The 17,727-nt window shown below is 40.2% G+C and overlaps 1 protein-coding gene across 33 annotated transcripts in view; it reads left to right on the top strand.

Moving 5' to 3' along the window:
- Window positions 1-12,967, top strand: part of rims1a (regulating synaptic membrane exocytosis 1a) — an 88,685-nt gene extending 75,718 nt beyond the window's left edge. For 32 of the 33 annotated variants that reach the window (XM_069538483.1, XM_069538480.1, XM_069538482.1 and 29 more), the window contains 10 exons: window positions 1,275-1,384; window positions 2,210-2,328; window positions 4,080-4,240; window positions 4,384-4,598; window positions 5,826-5,858; window positions 7,032-7,197; window positions 7,913-8,025; window positions 8,191-8,292; window positions 8,538-8,677; window positions 10,532-12,967. In XM_069538483.1, coding sequence (XP_069394584.1) covers window positions 1,275-1,384; window positions 2,210-2,328; window positions 4,080-4,240; window positions 4,384-4,598; window positions 5,826-5,858; window positions 7,032-7,197; window positions 7,913-8,025; window positions 8,191-8,292; window positions 8,538-8,677; window positions 10,532-10,750 — 1,378 coding nt within the window. In that variant the 3' untranslated portion in view covers window positions 10,751-12,967. The remainder of the gene's footprint in view (window positions 1-1,274; window positions 1,385-2,209; window positions 2,329-4,079; window positions 4,241-4,383; window positions 4,599-5,825; window positions 5,859-7,031; window positions 7,198-7,912; window positions 8,026-8,190; window positions 8,293-8,537; window positions 8,678-10,531) is intronic. The other variant, XM_069538484.1, reaches the window with a different exon arrangement.
- Window positions 12,968-17,727: the final 4,760 nt, after the last annotated feature.

The raw sequence follows: 17,727 nt of genomic DNA, 5'->3' as shown, positions 1-17,727 counted from the left end.
ACCTTTTCTCCTTCTTGCATGCTGCTGCTCACACATTCCGTTGCTTGGCTCTGGGTTTGTATGAAACTGACGTGACTGCACATTTGTGTATGTGTACCAGAATTAAGCCCACTTCCATATTAAGGGGCGCCAGAGGAAAGAAGGGCCCACTTCAGTCCCTTGGTAAGGGGATTCTCCTTGAATGAGAGCCCTACCCATTGTAACTCACAAACAGGGAGATCCCCCTTCATTTGGATTGTGCTCTGTCACTCCTCTAGTACCTCCTTCAGTTTGTGTACCAGTGTCCCTCTGTGACCCGACTTTACCACAACAGAGCCTCTGATGCTGCTGCTTTCCTGTGTTTGTGTATCTACTGTACATTGAAAGTGTTGTGTGGACATTGAAAGGTCATTGTTTATCAGTGTAAGGAGCGGATGTGCGACTGTTAACTATTTGGTGTTAGTTCCAGTTTTGTATATACTGGCCTGTATCATTTGTCAATCACTATCTGCAAAAACATTTACATGGTTATTTGTAAAACACAAAAAAAATGATTAATTACATCATCATCATTATTCTCTTGCCTTATTTGAGTATAATGGAGTCAATAGCCAAATCAATGGGAAACATTTCAAACGTACCATAACAATGCAACTGCCTTAGTTTTCTTTTAATATTTATGAATAAAATGTAGAGGAACATGCAGCTGCTCTAATTGAAACTACACCGACTAATTATAGGGTTAATCACAGTTAAACAGAAAGTGAAGGATTCATGAACAACCCCTGTTCCCAGGTCTTGTGTAAGAATGGATCAGAATGATTAAATGTGTATAGAACTGGTTGGATTGATGCTTTAAAGGCTTTCACCTCTTCTGTGTTCTTTCAAAAACTTGATTTGCTGCTCTTTCTGGCAACAGGGTCCCAACTTTAAAACCCTAACGCTTCACTTTGCTTCACTTTGTGAATTTGTTGTTTCCACTGACTGTTTGCCCAAATATTGCTGCTGTTCATTCATTTCCATGACTGATGCTCTCTATGCAACTTTATTTATGATTCCTCTGAAGATATAAATAGGAAATGTTCCTACAGATGAACTTGTGAAACCGACCAGCGGTGCAGGAGTAAACCCCCTGGATGACAAACATGTTGACCTTAATATCATTCTCTCTCCTTTTTTATTCCCATTCTTTTATTCCCTGTTTTTTTCTTTCTTCTTCTCTCTCCTCTTCAACCCTCTTGCCTTTTCTCCCTCCCACTTTTTGTGTGCCTCTCTGTCATGTTATCTTTTGTTAGGAGCCACCTCCAAGGTGGTGCGTCTCTTTCCTCCTCAGTGACGTCCTCCTCAGCCCGCAGAGTGAGACAGCTCCCACAGCTTCCCCCCAAGAGCAACACTGCAGAACAAGGTATGATATACAGGCTGTGTCTGAATAACTGAATCCTGCTCGACTAATTCAGGTTTCAGTCTCCACCCTGATGATCTAGTAAGTAAGACACCAAAGGCTTGGCTCGAGGCAAAGATACCTGGAACCCATGAAGACATCACAGGTGCTGACTGACATGGACAGATACAGTGTCAGACATTTACAGTGTATTCTTTGATTCTTCTTCATTATGTCAAACTCTAATGCCCCTGTATTTTGAATACAAATGATTTATCATATGAAGAAAAAAAAACTGGCTTCAGAAATCCTATTTCATGAGCTGCGAAAAGGCTGGAGGAAGGTTATTATTATCATTCTGTACATTGTCAATGTAGTCCTGTTTAGGAAAACAGGAGCGTAACCAATCAGAGCAGACTGATCAGTGGACGCCACTGGACTTGCGTTAAATACAAATTGTTATATTTGATGTATTATCCACAGGAGGAATATTAAGCTGTATCAGGAGCTTATTTAGCTTCAAGGCTTTTTATAATGTAAGCATAGTTGTTTGAGGGATTAGACCTGGCCTTAGGTAGTATCAGTATATAGGAAGCCAATACAGGCCATTCTGCTGCCATTTCAGTCAACACCTTGTTTGGTCAGGGCAATAATTGTAGTGCTATTCATATGTCAACTTTCAGCATAAACTACCACATGGGAACACAGTAAGTTGCTGTGAACATCACTTGGTGTGTTTAAATGTGATGTAGTGTAAATGTAAAATAAAGTTGTCAGTTTCAGAAAATGTCCTTTACAATTTATTGATAATAATTGGAACTGTGTGTGTGTGTGTGTGTGTGTGTGCAGCCCTGGTAGCAGAGGAGCGTGTTCGTGAGCTCCAGATGAGGGTTCATTCCAACCGGGTGTCAGCTGCTTCCACCTCCAGCCAACAGGACCTGGACAGAGCTCTCAAGAACAAACGAGAGGTGGGCCTTTTCATTTTTGTCATTTTGCTCTCATCAGCAGAGCAGAGCACTCCACCCAGAGTCATTATGAGACATAACGCTGCTGAAGTGCATCGCAAATTGCATGGACTGTGCAAGGAAGTAATAAATTACATTACAGTATTGGTGAAGACCACTCAGAAAAATGAATGTGTTCCAACTGGGCAGTCACTCAAGAAAGCATCTACTGTAACACCTCGAATACAGAAGTGTATAATCCATACTGGCTGGTCGTCATAACCCTAATTTACAGAAAGCTGACAGTTTAATGGTGATACCCTGACTTTCACACATGTCTACATGCCATCAGCAGAACTTTTCAAAATACATTGTGGCAATGGTGCTGTCTTTGTGATGCATTACACTGTCCTCCGTCTGACTGAATGTGGAACGAATTAAATCTGAAGGTATAAATCATCAGCTCAAACCGACTATAACAGCTTAAAGTGGCAGCTAATGCTTTGATATGGAAGAATAGGTGTGGAAAGTTATAACAGGCAAGACATTGGAAAGTGCTCAAGGCTTGGGCCATTTTGAGATTTACAATAGCTTTCATATATTTTTAATAAAATCTAAATAGTTTAAAACAACACCTTTAAATATTTGTATATATATTTGTATATATGTTAACACTAAGAATGTTATCTTTGAGTGAAAAAAGTGTTTAAATCAACATTGTAATCGTGTGATGAAGGGAACTCTGCTTTGAAACTAATGATAACAATAAAGTGCTGTAGCTGATCGAGCTGTGTCATTAAAATCAGTTGTGGTAGTGGGATTCATGTAGATGAACACTACTAAGATATTGCAATCACAAGCTCATTCGTTGACATAAATGTTACAATTTGCATGTAAGTTATTGAACAGTACTCCTAGAAGCATGTGCTTGTATTATTCACTACCAGGATACAGTATTATCCTAATAAACTAAAACTACACACCAGTGTCCCACAGGCTTTCTCTCACAACAGAGGTTTGGATTTGGCATTACAGGGTGATCACAGGTTCAAACAAATGAGCCATGATGGTGAGTCAGCATGCTCAACACTAAGAACCCTGCAACCAGCACAAGAAGTGCAGATATTATCAACTTCACATTTCCTGCCATGATGACTATTGATCATTTTTTTTGTTTGGTTGTTTGATGACTGGATGTAATCTTATCAAATATTCAAACTGAACAAAAGTAAGTTAAGACACCCATGAGCATGTGCTGGGCTTTAAACTTCAATTGTACTTTTTCACAATAAGGAAATTACAGCCATGCAAACAAAGATTTCTCTCTCTCTCTCTCTCTCTCTCTCTCTCTTATGGTTTGGTTTTTTAGCATCATCAGAAGACTGAGTCCAGTGGATCAGCGTTTAAACAGTTGTCCTCTGTTCAAATTTAAAACATAATCTGGTTTTATTCCCAGCAAATTACATCTCCACTATTGTGGAGGTACTAGTGTACAATGGGTGTAGCGCCTCACTGTGTGCTGCTTCTTAAACCAGGTTAAAGAGAGCAGTGAGGTCATATGCAAATGTGTGGGAACGTCAACCCGGTGTGGACCCTCACTGTCTTTAGCGAAGCAGTGAGACAGAAGGGTTGACAGATGCTGAAAGGTTGTCGTCGTCTGTGTTAAAATACTGAATAGTCCACCATTGAAGTGTGCATCTTCTTGATGTATTAACACCCTTCCTGGTGGATTGATAACAATAAATGGATTTCTTTATGACATGCGTTTCCTGCAGCTCTACAAGGATCACAGGAGGAGCAGTGAAAACGTTTCCCATAAGTCCTCAGACAGTGATGTCAGCGACGTGTCAGCCATTTCTCGAACCAGCAGTGCCTCTCGCATCAGTAGCACCAGCTACATGTCCATCCAGTCAGAGAGACCCTGGGGACGCTTCAGGTACACGCTCACAGACACATATGCAGACACGCACAGTTCATTCTCACTTAATGTTTACTTTTCAGTCATGGTGTTATTGAGTCATTTGAAAGCTTGATTTCGGTTGACATTATTTGATTGTTTGTATAAATCACAAACTTCAGCCGAGCCATGCATGTAACGGGCCACCACATTATAAAGAGCACCAGTGTGAGTGGTGAGATCTACGGCATGGAGCACGCCGATGGCAGCCAATCAGACACCGCGCTGGGGAGCCTTGGGAGCGGAATCAAGAAGCGGCGCTCGAGCCTGAGCCAACGTGTTGTTGCCATCCTACCATCTAGACGTAGCCGGAGTACCTCGCAACTCAGCCAGACAGGTCAGAGAGCACACCGACCCCCTGAGAAACCATAACACAAACACACACGCTTAGAAATAAAGTAACACGAGCAGAGTCTGACTAACTCTCACTAATGAAACATCACATACAAACTAAGATGATGTAGAAAGATAAATAACATGAAAATATACACGATATCCTATAGAAATAGAATACCTCCTTATCCTAAACTACATGGCGCAATGACCGTCAGCCCTCAGAGAAAGACGTGTGTATCATTTCATCTAAGTATCACTATCATTTTAGAACATTAGTGTAATTACTGTAAATCAATAGTCCTGCTGTCTGTGAGACAGTCTGCCTCAAACAGCATTTTATATTGTGTCGTAAACCTTCCAGAGTCTTTACCTTTGGCAAAAAGAAAAGGTTGATATGAAACGTTTATAGTTTTCAGCAGGAAAGGTGATCTTCTAAACCTTTCTTAAAACCTTTATGATTTTTATGTGATTACAACATTCTATTTTTGTAGAGAAGTAAGACAATCACGAGGGGGGGGGGGGGTAACAGTGGCTGAAGGAAACAGTCCCTTCTTTGATTGTATGCTACAGTCGCCCCCCCCGTGGTGTGTTCTACAGGTAGTCACAACTACTAAAGAGTAACAACAGCTGGAGAGCAGTGTTCCTGCAGTTTGGGTGTGTTGAACCTCTGAGCACACACAGCATCGCTAAATGCTGCAGTTGGTGTGGTCAGATGTGGGCTCTTTTCCCCCTGTGACCACACCCCCTATCAATGATGTCACACTGCACTGACACACAGTGGTACACTTCAGTGTTTTGTTACGCACATGTAACCTGAGGATAAGTCTTAACTGCTGTTAGGTCGTTTCTTAAGAACTGACAGCAAATAACAACACGAGTGCTGTGTGTAAAAATAAGGCATTGTGTGCAAATGAACATTATCAGCAGAATGTGAATGATAGCAGACAATTTGTTTGTATCAAGAAAGCACAAATTACTATGGAAACATTAACTAATAATTTATTAGTATGTTTCTTATAAAATAAACAACATGTTTAATGTCAGACAGAACATCTATTGTAAATCCTTTTCTCTAATTATTGCTAATCATTTCTAATCAAGTGTGACCAAACACACAGATGTACAAGAACCACTATGTCAGTAACCCGATTTAGAGGTGTATCCAGTGTTTCTGTTTCTGATGTTTTGTTGTTTATGGGCTTTGTTGTTGTTGTGTGTGTTATTTCAGAAGCGGCGGGTAAGGCGGTGGACAGACAGAAAGGTAAAGCAATAGTTAGACAGATGGACAGTTTGAAAAGTGAGCAGACAGACACTATAAGACAGGACAAAGAGTAAATGAAAACCCTTTATTTCAGGGGAAGCTTATTAGGACTTTGAAGTCTATTGTAAATGCATAATAATCGTAAGCAGAGCATGATATTATATTTAAGGAAAAACATTTGCAGGGTTCAATAATGTTAATAGCAGCTGGCAAATGTTAATTCTCTGATGATTTTAAGGTTAAATTGAGAAAAGGAACAAAAAAAGAATAGGTTGATTAATAAAGGGACACGAATGCAAACTTAACAGACCAAACTCAGGCAGACATGGTTAGAAAGAGAGAATGAGTGAAAGGAAAGGTTGAGGAGTAGCTTTGTTAGACAGACGAGGGTCCTCAGCACCTCCAGCCCTGCCTGAACTCTGTCTCTGGCACGCTTCCCACCTCCATCCGCTCCCACCACCATCCTGTTTGCAGGCTGGTTCAGTTCTACAAGAAGCCTGGTTGTGTCAGAAAACTTCATTCAGTACAAAGTTTTATTTTCGGTAACAAAAGTGAATCTGAATAAAATTTGTGTTTATGACAACAGCAGCAGGCTTTTAAAAAGAGCTGAACTCTTCCTTCATGGACGCACACTGTGTGATTTCTCTACCTTTGCTCCCTTGCTACACAATAAAGTAACAAGTAGACTCACTGAGATATGTTCTTTTCATTCAGATTCTCCTCCAGTGACCTCACCACCTCAAATTTCTAACTTCCTCCTAAAAAACTCCCCATTCCACAAAATGTCTGATCATCTCTGCGAGCCCTCTCCTAGCAACATGAAGACGTGCATGTACTGGCTGTGTACAACAATGCATTTTGTTCAGCATATTTTCTAAAGGTGATGGTGAGGTCACCATGAGATATTGTTTTGCATGGGATGACCTGCACAGTAATAAACCTCACTATTTAGTTATCAGGCTTGTCAAAGTATAGCAACCTTGAATTTATAGTAAATATATGAATCGCCTCATCTTCCGAAGGTTTGTAACCTAGGACTAAATTTCCCCTGTGTTCAAATTCTAGCTTTGGGTAGGTATGAACCTGAGATGCCTGATAACTGATAACAGCCTTGGTTTAAATGTCACATGCAAATACCAGAGGCTCAACACCTCTTTTCTGTGTTTGCCACAGAGGTGTCAACAGGTAAGAAGGGGGGCAAGGCCGGCAGCAGCAGCATCCAGAGGAGCGTGGAGACTGGCATGGCTGTGGAGTATCCGCGCGGAGGGTCGGCCATGAACCGGCAGGCCAGCAGAGAGTCCACTGATGGCAGCATGAACAGCTACAGCTCTGAGGGGAAGTAAGTGCTCACTAAAACCAAGCCAATCTACAGAATTCAACCTCTCCTGTCATGGGATGTTTATAATCATCATGTTGTACAATTGATGTTATAAAGAACACAATAATTACCCTTAATTCCATCTTTCAATGGATATAATCTGATTCAATCTTAAAAAGGTTGTGCTGCAAACATATGTGGTTTGATTGTAAATGTGTTTATACTGGTTAACAGCAAGAGCATGCATCATAAGGAGGCAGGTTTCCAAAGGTGTCACAAACTTTTAAACTATCCCATCATGCACATTGCATTTGCAGAAAGTAGAATTCAGATAAGACAGACTGAAAAGGATTTCTCAAAAAAAGTTGCAGAGACTTCTAGTCCAGAATAAACAGAGAATCCTGCATTTCCCATAATGAAACCACAAGTGTCTTTGTGTCCTTTTGGTCAATCAAACCTGCTTTAAAACTCCTTGCACCTGATTGAAAAAGCTGAAATTGTATGTTTTGTAAAACTAAATCCAATCAATCTGCAGATAAACACGTGTCATTATTAAGAACTTTCATAACAGATTATTTTGTCATCTTCCAAGGTCAGGAATGAAGTTAGAAACTCTGTCCCCATCCCCCAGCATGTAACAAAGAAAACATTTTGACGATGACACACTGGTAACCATTATAGCCAAAGGTGGAGTAGACAGGGAATGATTTTCCTCTGGTGTGTCTCTGTGTGTCAGTCTGATCTTCTCAGGGATGCGGTTGGGTGCCGACAGTCAGTTCAGTGACTTCCTGGACGGTTTAGGCCCCGGTCAGCTTGTGGGCCGGCAAACACTGGCAACGCCTGCCATGGGTGAGAGACAGCTCAACAAATATTAGACTTTTTTGTCCTTGTTAAATATGTTTTCTATGAATCTAGAGAAATACTTTTCTATTCATAGTGTATCTATTGTCTAAATGTTTGCCTTTGTCAGTTGAACATTTTAATTAACACTCTGTATGGCTCCTGTATATTCAGGTGATGTCCAGATTGGTTTGATGGATAAGAAAGGCCAGCTGGAAGTGGAGGTGATCAGGGCACGAGGCCTTACCCCCAAACCAGGCTCCAAATCCCTCCCAGGTAACACACACACACTCAAATCTGAAAACATCGAACCAAACAATAAAAAGTCAAATTGAGCAACAGGAAGCTACAAGAGTCCCTTGTTTGTAAATGTACAACCCAACAAAGTTTCTTTCTCTCCTCCCTCAAAACTTTCTGTTCTCCCTCTTTTCCTTTATATCCCTTCTTGACCTCATACTTTTTATTCATCCGCCCTCCTTCTCTCAATTTCCTCCCTCGTCACCCCACCCCTCCATTCCCAGCTCCCTACGTGAAGGTGTACTTGCTGGATAATGGAACTTGTAAAGCCAAAAAGAAAACCAAGATTGCACGAAAGACCCTGGAGCCTCTCTACCAGCAGCAACTGCTCTTTGATGAGAGTCCACAGGGCAAGGTGCTCCAGGTAATGTTCTGTGTGGGTGGTTTTGTGAATGAGTATCCAGTCACATTTTAATCCCAAAAAGATTCTTCTTTAATGGGAAGGCCCATAAAAAAGAAACTTTTATTAATAGGTAAAATAACATTATACTTTTAAAACATTAAAATGAGCACAGCCTTAAATGGAAAGTGATGTTCCATACAGTCCTGCTTTCCACCACATGAAAGAACTGAATTGTATTAAATTGTCTCACAAAGACTTGTTCTGTCCTATGGACCTGACCAGACTTGGACTTGTCTGGACTGACTCAAGATTTGTTTTGTCTCTCATGATTTTTACATTTGTCTTTTTTTGAATGACTTGTTTGGGAATTGACTTGGTTTTATGTTATTGCAAAATAAATGGTATAAAAAAAAATTTCTGTCTTGAATGACCTGGGACTTAAGTAGTCTGGAATTACCTCACACTAATTTGGAGTTTATCTGAAAGAGTTGATTCTGCTGCCCTCTGGGACTTGAGATCAGTCTTGGATTTGTGTAGGGTTGGAAGGGAATTTTGGGAAATGTATATTTACATCACCCTAAATCCTAAATTGTTCATACTGTTACTCTGAAATAAGAATGAAGAACTCTTAGACAGTATTTCTACTGTCCAGTACTTTGCGTTCAAATTCACTAAATCCCTTTGATTACAAAGACTGAGCCTGTTGAGATCTGATTTGGCATCTACTCAAATTACTCGAGGCTGGCTTTGACCTGTCCTGTCATGTATTTAAGACTTGAGCCTTCAAATGACACTTGACTAAACTCAAATGATTTTCCACTTGTGTCCATCAACGTCTCATCTCAAGTGACGTTTGTCGGTTGAGGTGAGCAGGAGGACCCAAATGCAGGAGACGGGTTAAGGTGAAAGTCTTTTACTTCAGACCAAGCATGAGGCAAAAGTACTTAACAGCACAAACTGGGTGCAAAACCAAGTCCAAAATAATGTCTACATGGTCAAACATAGTGAAAACCAAGAACACTGGCACATACAGCAGATAGAGAAACAAGATGACAAGGAAACACAATGAACCAGAGAAAGACAACAAACTGACAAAGGGAGGCACAGAGGCTTTTATACACAAGGGAGGCTGCAGGGATGATTGAACACAGGTGAAACACGCTAAGATCAGGTGTTCAGGATCACTGAGGCGGGAAACAGGACAATGGCAGGAAATGAAGCTGGACACAAGGAGTATAATTTCAAAATAAAACAGGAAACAGAACTCACAGTAGAACAACCAAACACAAGAAAAATAAGGAAAATGTCCAAAAAATGAGTCAATGAGCAGAACCAATTCAGCCTTTCAAAATGTGGAGTCATGACAACGTGAGACTTTACTTGGATTTGTTTGCAACAACTTAAGACTTGACATGAGACTGACTGAAGGATAATTAAAAATAATAATAATTGGCCAAATGTCTTAAAATACATCAGACTTTACTTTGACTCATCTGGAATGACTTTAATGTTAACTTGTCTTGATAGACTTTATGGTGTTTCAGTGCAGCACAGATTTTAGTGAGAACTGATGAAATGGTCCAGGACCAGGGGTTGGGGTGAGGGGCTCTCTTGTTATGAAGCCTAATGGTGCGTTCACATCAAATGCAATGTACATTTTTCACACGATGAGATTACATACAAAGGCAATGCAAAGATGTAAATGGTGAACGCAATGGACATAAAATGTGTGTCCAATAACTCACCGATTGTGTTTATCATGTAAATAATGTGATGTGAAAATTCACGTTTGGTGAGAACGCAGCATAAGAGCTGCCAGTGATTTGTTAAAAAGGGATTCATTCGTTTTTCCTTGTGTACCTTTCCCTTCTCCAGGTGATAGTGTGGGGCGACTACGGACGATTGGACCACAAATGTTTCATGGGTGTAGCACAGATCCTATTGGAGGAGCTGGACCTTTCAAGCACGGTGATTGGCTGGTTCAAACTGTTTCCGCCATCTTCATTGGTGGACCCTACATTAGCTCCATTAACGCGACTGGCATCTCAGACGTCATTAGACAGCTCAGGACCGCCGCCAGGCATTCGGTCCTAGTGACCGGATAGTGACTGCAACCCCCCCAATATCCCTTAAATGACAAAATAATGGACCACAGCTACTGGACCACAGCTGAGCCGAGGGCGAGATCCCACTCAAGAACAACATGACGCCCTCGGTCAACCAGTGAAAAGCCAGACGGAGAGACAGGGAATGAGAGAGCGAGAAAGAGAGAGAGGGAGAGACAGAACTAGCCAATCAAAGCTTAGCTGGAGTCTGACAATCACGTCTCACACCTTCCCTCTTCCTCCTCCGTACACCTTTTTGTTTCTGAAGCTTTGCTTTCTTTGTTTCCTCCAGACTCGCAGCAGTAGAGATTCTGTCCAACATTCTTCACTTCTCTCTACTGTTCCTTTCTTTTGTTTGTTTCTTCTCACTGTTTTTGGGCACTCGAGCCAAGGAGAGTCCTCCGCCCAGTAGCGCCCCAGCCAATCAGAGTAGAGTGTACTGAAAGGTCCAAACAGTGTGTGGGAGTTAGTAAGTAGCAAACTGATGCAGCTGTACTGTTACCATAGTAACAGTGTTGTTTTAGATAACACGCGGGGCGACGGTTTGGCACAGTTTGGTGACCCCTTCAGGTGAGGGGGGGCCTACACGTGCACATTCTTAGCCTTGTTGTGAGATATGATGAAAGCAAGCACAAGAAACGCTTGAGTCCTTTATTCAGAGAAACAGAAAGTTTCACTCTTTGTCCAAACAAAGAAGAACGAAAAAAGAGGCCAAATTATCTATTTGCTTTTCTTGTTTTTTAGTTTTGAATCATTTTTTATGTCTTTGTTTTGCCTAGAGTTCAGATTGGTACCATAAGGTGCAGACTCCCTCTGTGTACGTGTATGTTTGGTTTTCGAGCAATGATGTGCCAAAGGCCGACAACAAAGGTCAGGCCACATTCGCCCGAACACCCCTCACCCAGTCCTCACCCCCACCCCTCTCTCCCCCTCCCTAAACCCTCACACTCCCCCTGTAGGAGGGAGCAGCATGACTCGGGGATGCCCCGCCCCCGGCCCCAAGCTGCATGCACGTTTCTTTTGTTCTGTTTGTTTCGTTTTTTTGTTTTGTTCTCTATACTTTTTTTGTAAAATCGAAAACGAGACAAATTAAACGAACAGTTCTCAAAAAACAAAAACAGAAAAAAGACTAGACTATGTGTGTTAGTTCCACATACTTTTAGGCCAGCTTGTATGTTGCATGTTCTTGTACAGTTTGCTCGTACTGAATATGAATACAAACCGAGAAAAGCCAAGCCATCCCCGCCCCCTCGCAGGAGCGGACCAATGAGGGGTGGGGGGGTCAACTCCACCCAGGCCACGCCTACCACTCTGGGTCTAAATATCCATATTCGGAAGTCTCCAGAAAACAAATGATTCTGTTTGAGTTTTTCTTTGAACCCTTTGAACAACAGTGCTGTTCTGTAGTACTGAGCATACTCGAGCCCCTGGTGTATCTGAGGATATGAGTAGACGTCTAAACTGTAGTTTACGACAGCAGGGGCTAGAGACAGAGATAGAGAATGTGTGTATAACAGCTAAATGTATATGAAGTATCATTATGAGTTTGACAGAAATGATAAAGATATAGATATATGAATATAAAAAGAGTGTATTTGACTGTACACCCAACACACACAGACATGCACACCTTGTACATACAAATCAGGATGAGCGGCTTGAGTTTAAGATATGAACAGACAAAACAACGCTGACACACAAACATTCCTGATCTCGTTGAGGGGAGTTTGCGTCCTGTTGATGCGCTCGAGCTGCTGAGCGGCTCCGAGCCACAAGGGAGCGCTAATAGGCCTTTATTTTTGTCCCAGTTAAAAGAAAACTAAGCAGAACCAATTAGAACAATGTTTACTTTCTCTTCCTCAAATGCCCCTTCCCTGTTTATTACTATTGGTTTGGACTGGACTTCTAAAACCAACGAGAGATGTGGTTTTGCAGACATATTTTGCGGATGTTTCTGTTGAAACTTGGCGGTGTGGCCGACTGCCTTTTCCTTTGTCAGTATTACTCCAGGGATACTGATTGTTTACAGCCCACGGCTCCCCACTCCCAAACCATGATTCTAGACGAAAGGCGAAGTATTCACTGCAACAGTTCTTGTTTGTATAACAGATGTGGCTCTACTGATGTGTATGTTTTATATTCAAGAGTTCATTTTTATTATTTACAAATAAAAGACTGTGTGGAAGAAGATCATGGCTTTTTCAAACAGAGTGGTCTCGAGTTATTGTGAAACACTGCAAAGGTTTTTTTTTTTGCTATTTCCCTGGTTTTTCATGGATCCAATGAAGAACTTAAGGTAAGAGAGGCAAGACAGTTCCATGTAAACTTGATGGGCTCAGTAACCACTCGCTTATCATTCAGTTGATCTGTTTGTCAAGTTAGTTACCGTTATTGAAGAGCGCAGGTAAAAGAGTGGTGAGTAATTCCTGAGACTGGTTGTATAATTAATTGATTATTCTCTGAAAGTGACTCCAGATGATAGTCAGTACCTCATCATTTGCAGCTAAACTTAGTCCTTACTCATATTTACAGTTTCTAATTTGAGTTTGGACTGATCCTTGTTGTCCTCATCCCAAGCTTTTACTGCCATCTTGTGGTGTAACTAGGGATCTTGTCTTAATAACACCACTGCAGGGAGATGCTTGGTCCATTTCCCTCAGTTCAACAAACCTGTCCCAGGGTTTTACATACAAATCAGTATTTTTTCACACAGACCGTATATTCAGTCGTCCATACAACAGTGAGGTGTCCGATAACCACGTCCATGTCTAATCTTTCATTCCCTCAAGTTTTCATTTTTTATTCTTACTGATTGATGGTCTACATCTAATAATGGGTGACATACATGTAAAATATGTACTAACAAATGAGTGCATCTTGAGCATAATAACAGGATATTTGAGATTTATTAATGATGAAATTATTTGAACAGAAAATTGTCTAGCTGTCATCTGGGACTCTGGCAATATTTAAGAAACTGATGCAGAGGTGATAATATTGATAATGATAATAAAAACTTTATTTGTGCGGCGCTCTTCTTACATAACGATACAGAGTGCATTAAAAACAGAAGACTGGAAGGTGTAATTCAAGAATATTTCTATTATGTGTAGATCATTTGGTTCATGAAGAAAACAATAAAGGAAGACAGAAAGAACATGAGAATACAGCATGAAACTTGAGAAATGGTTACAAAGTTTTTGACAGTCTTTTCATGATTCTAAGCTTTTTTTGGTTATGACATTTTAAACTACTACAGTGCCCAGAGATCTACAAGTACAACTTGTAGAAGTAGTCAATGTAAAATGTTGTCATGTACAAAACTACAGGTAATAAAGCAACCACTGTTTTTAAATAGTGTAGTATCATCATATTCGGCAAATTCTTCTGCCATGAGGTCTTCTGCCTCATTTCATTCTATTCACACACACACATACACACGCCTTGTGCATCAAGTGATATAATAACATAATATGTCACTCTGTACAGAGAACCTACGTCATCAATGCCATGATGCAAACATGTTAAGCTCTTTAGTGCCGTCTTGTGGTGAGTGCACTGAACAGAATTTATTTATCAAAGCTAATGGAGTTTTTTTTTAATTTCTCTCTCCTTCACCATTTCAGCATATTGTTTGTTGAGAAATGATTTAGAGAGAAAGACAGTAAGGATATCAACCAGTAAATAATAAGTAAATTAAAGTTAGTGAATGAATAATAGAAAGAGACTAAAAAGTAAATATTACACGCAAAAGAATTCAGGCCTTTCCTACAGCTGGGCATTTAATATATGATACTATGAGCTGTATATTCAGTTCCATTGTGTTTGTATTAACACGTATTTAAAATCGAGTAACCCTCAAACTACAAGCAGGAAACAGGGCTCTGTAGGTCTTCATTATTATTTCAACATAATACATCCAACCAGATGATCCTTCATAAACTTAGCTGTAATGTTACTGTTTGGAGGTAAATGTGACTGTTTGCTGTGTTTCTTCAGCAGCATGAAAAAAATCTAAATGACACCTCCACGACTGAACAAAAACGATATTTACTGACTTCAGTGTTTGGAGTTTAACGAACATGAATACGATGATATTTATTCATGTTTCCCCACTAAAAGGACCAGAACTCATACATTTGGGGAAATTAAAACGCCTGACAACTCCTTTGTTCATTTGAAGTCTTTTTTTCTTTTCAGGCATTTAATGTCTTTTGAGTTCAACGCTGATGTTTATTACGAACGCACCAGCAAACAACTAAAACCACCTCCAGTTCACAGATCAGAGTGAGAATGAAAGAGACGATCTGTATCTCATACCATAACTCCTCATTTCTTATTTACTCCACCAGGAACATTGTGTTGATGTGTAATGAAACAGGAGATGTGTAGAGGTCTGTGTTGCCCACCTCTGATGAAGGTTCCTTCATACCAGTCTGAAAATAAAATAATAAATAAATAAATCCTCATGATCCAGTGAAGAGTTCATGTTTCCAAATGATTCTTGTCCACATATACAGGAACTCATTGACCTTCTATTTATCAAATTGTCACATTTAATGACACTAAAACCTCACAACCACATCTCAGTTGTTGTAATTGTAAAACCTTCCTCATTGCTCGACTGTCACTTGATGGATATTCCAAAAACTTTGCAAAAATTTGTGAAAGCCAAAACCATAATCACTCACACTGACATGGGAGACTTTTTCCAACAGATTTATAAAATCTTTGGGTTTCAGTGTTTAATTCACGTCCTTGAAACCTCTCGCTCAATGTATTTTAATGCCTAAACTATGTTTAAATATGAAATTGTTTTTCAAAATACAAGGAATATCAGACATTTTCTCACAGATGGAAACTTGCGCATCACGTGATGTGGGCACAGAATGGAAAACAACGGTGGACCAGCTCAGACACATTTATGATGAGACTGGGTTGAAAAAAAGATATTCTTTATAAAACTCCATTTCTGTCAAGAGTATCATTTTAGATGTTCTTGATTTGTCAAATTAAATTGTCTTTATTGGCTATAAAATAAATGTTGCGTTTACATTTTGAACGATACCAAATGTTGCAGCCTGATAAGGTTTGCTCTGGTGTTAAACATATCATGCACATTTTCACTGTAATCATTTATATTTATCTAATTCATTAATTTATCATGAGTCATTTGTCCTGAAAGAAAACATCAAATATATGTTTTTATTAATGGGATGTGATAATAACATGTCAGTCATCCTTGTCTCAGACAGACAGAAAAACACAGATGTGTGTTTGTGTACTTGTACTCTATATTTGTGAGGATGATTCTGACCTAACAGAGTGAGGAGATTTAAGTGGTCCCCACTTTTTCAATGGCTTGTTCGAGGGTTAAGACTTTTAGTGTCAGGGTTAGAATTAGGTTTAGGGTTAGGGCTCTTAGTTTGGATGGTTAAGGTTAGGGTAGGGGGCTGGCAAATGTATAATGCCTCCTAGTGTCTACGACCAAGATGTGTGTGCCTGTGCTGTGTGTAGTGTATGTGTGTGTGCGTATTGTGTGTATATCTGTATTTGTGTGTGTGTGTGTGTGTGTGTGTGTGTGTGTGTGTCAGACACATAAGGGTGTCATGTCACAATAGATTTGTTATGTTCTCTCTCGGTGTTAATGGTTTGAAAGGCCTCCTGGTTTCAGCGCTTCAGAGCACATTAGGAGCTCGCTACACTCATTACCGCACTATTCCCCCGCACCGCCCCGCACTGCCGCTTAATCCAATTAGAGGGCGGGGCTTTTTGGAGGGGGTTTATTCTATTGATATTAATTAAAGATACATAATCTATCACAAAGATTTGTGAGGCTGCCACCTCCAAAGGTAGAAGTGGATTCACTGATCACTGCTGCTGGACTGATAATCAGAGGGACAAGGGTTAATTTTAGACTCCTATAGGCCAACTGAATAAAGAAGCTGAGTACATTTAAAAACAGGATTTATTTCATTCAATTATATACCTATAGCGCATCTGACTGTGTGTGTGTGTGTGTGTGTGGTGTCGGGATTTGTGGGTTTCACAATAAAATGTTACCGATGCAAAAGCAGTCTCTTCACCACTAATCAATATTGTTAAGAATTATTTAAATCAATTAATCGGATCAATGAATCCTGAATATAGACTTTATCAATAATATTAATATTTTTCTAACGTATTTTGCCCCCTCCTCCTTATATGTCATCTTCTACCTTGTCTCTGTGTTCTTACTCTTTGTGAATGTCCTTGACCTGCTGCTGTGACACAACAATTTCCCTACTAGGATCAATACAGTTCATCTATCTATCTTCGTCCAATATAGACAAACGCTCCTTTCTTTCTCCTCTGAGTTTCTTTCATTTGTTTTTTTTAATGAACCTTTCTGATTTTGCAGCCTGTGAAACTCTAAATCATCCCCATCTCCTCATCTCCAACCTAAACCTGTTTTCACGCTGCGGTCCTCAGGGGCCCCTCTCTACGGTTCCCTCCGCTCTTACACTCACTCTACTTGGGCACTAGAGGGAGCTAGAGTCCGTGTTTGGAGATGCGAATGACCTCGTGGCTACAACCACTGCAGCTGCACTTTCTGACGGAGTTTGGCCGACGTGTTATTTCACTGATAATTAGATCAAATTATGAATTCACTTCAAAATAAGACAGTTTATACAGAGGTTTCCCTCCACTGGCCCCTGGTTGACTTTACTGTGTCCAGCTGATGTCCCCTGAACAAAGGTGGGAGAAGGTCACACAACTCGAGCACATTTTTAAATGAAGTATTTGTTATTTTACATGTTGCTGTATTTAAGGTCAATTATATGCTCATTTATATATACATATATATCAAAGAAATGTTTAAAAAGCATCTGGAGTGAAGAATAACTCTGATACTTGCAATTGATTTAGACTTTTCTCCACAGATGTTGTCAGGTTTACATACAGCAGTCAAAGTCTAAATCATGG

Source organism: Paralichthys olivaceus, chromosome 14 (assembly GCF_024713975.1).
Source record: "Paralichthys olivaceus isolate ysfri-2021 chromosome 14, ASM2471397v2, whole genome shotgun sequence".
Classification (NCBI taxonomy): domain Eukaryota; kingdom Metazoa; phylum Chordata; class Actinopteri; order Pleuronectiformes; family Paralichthyidae; genus Paralichthys; species Paralichthys olivaceus.
Note: the sequence above shows the minus strand (reverse complement) of the source record. Positions and strands in the feature narration are given on the sequence as shown.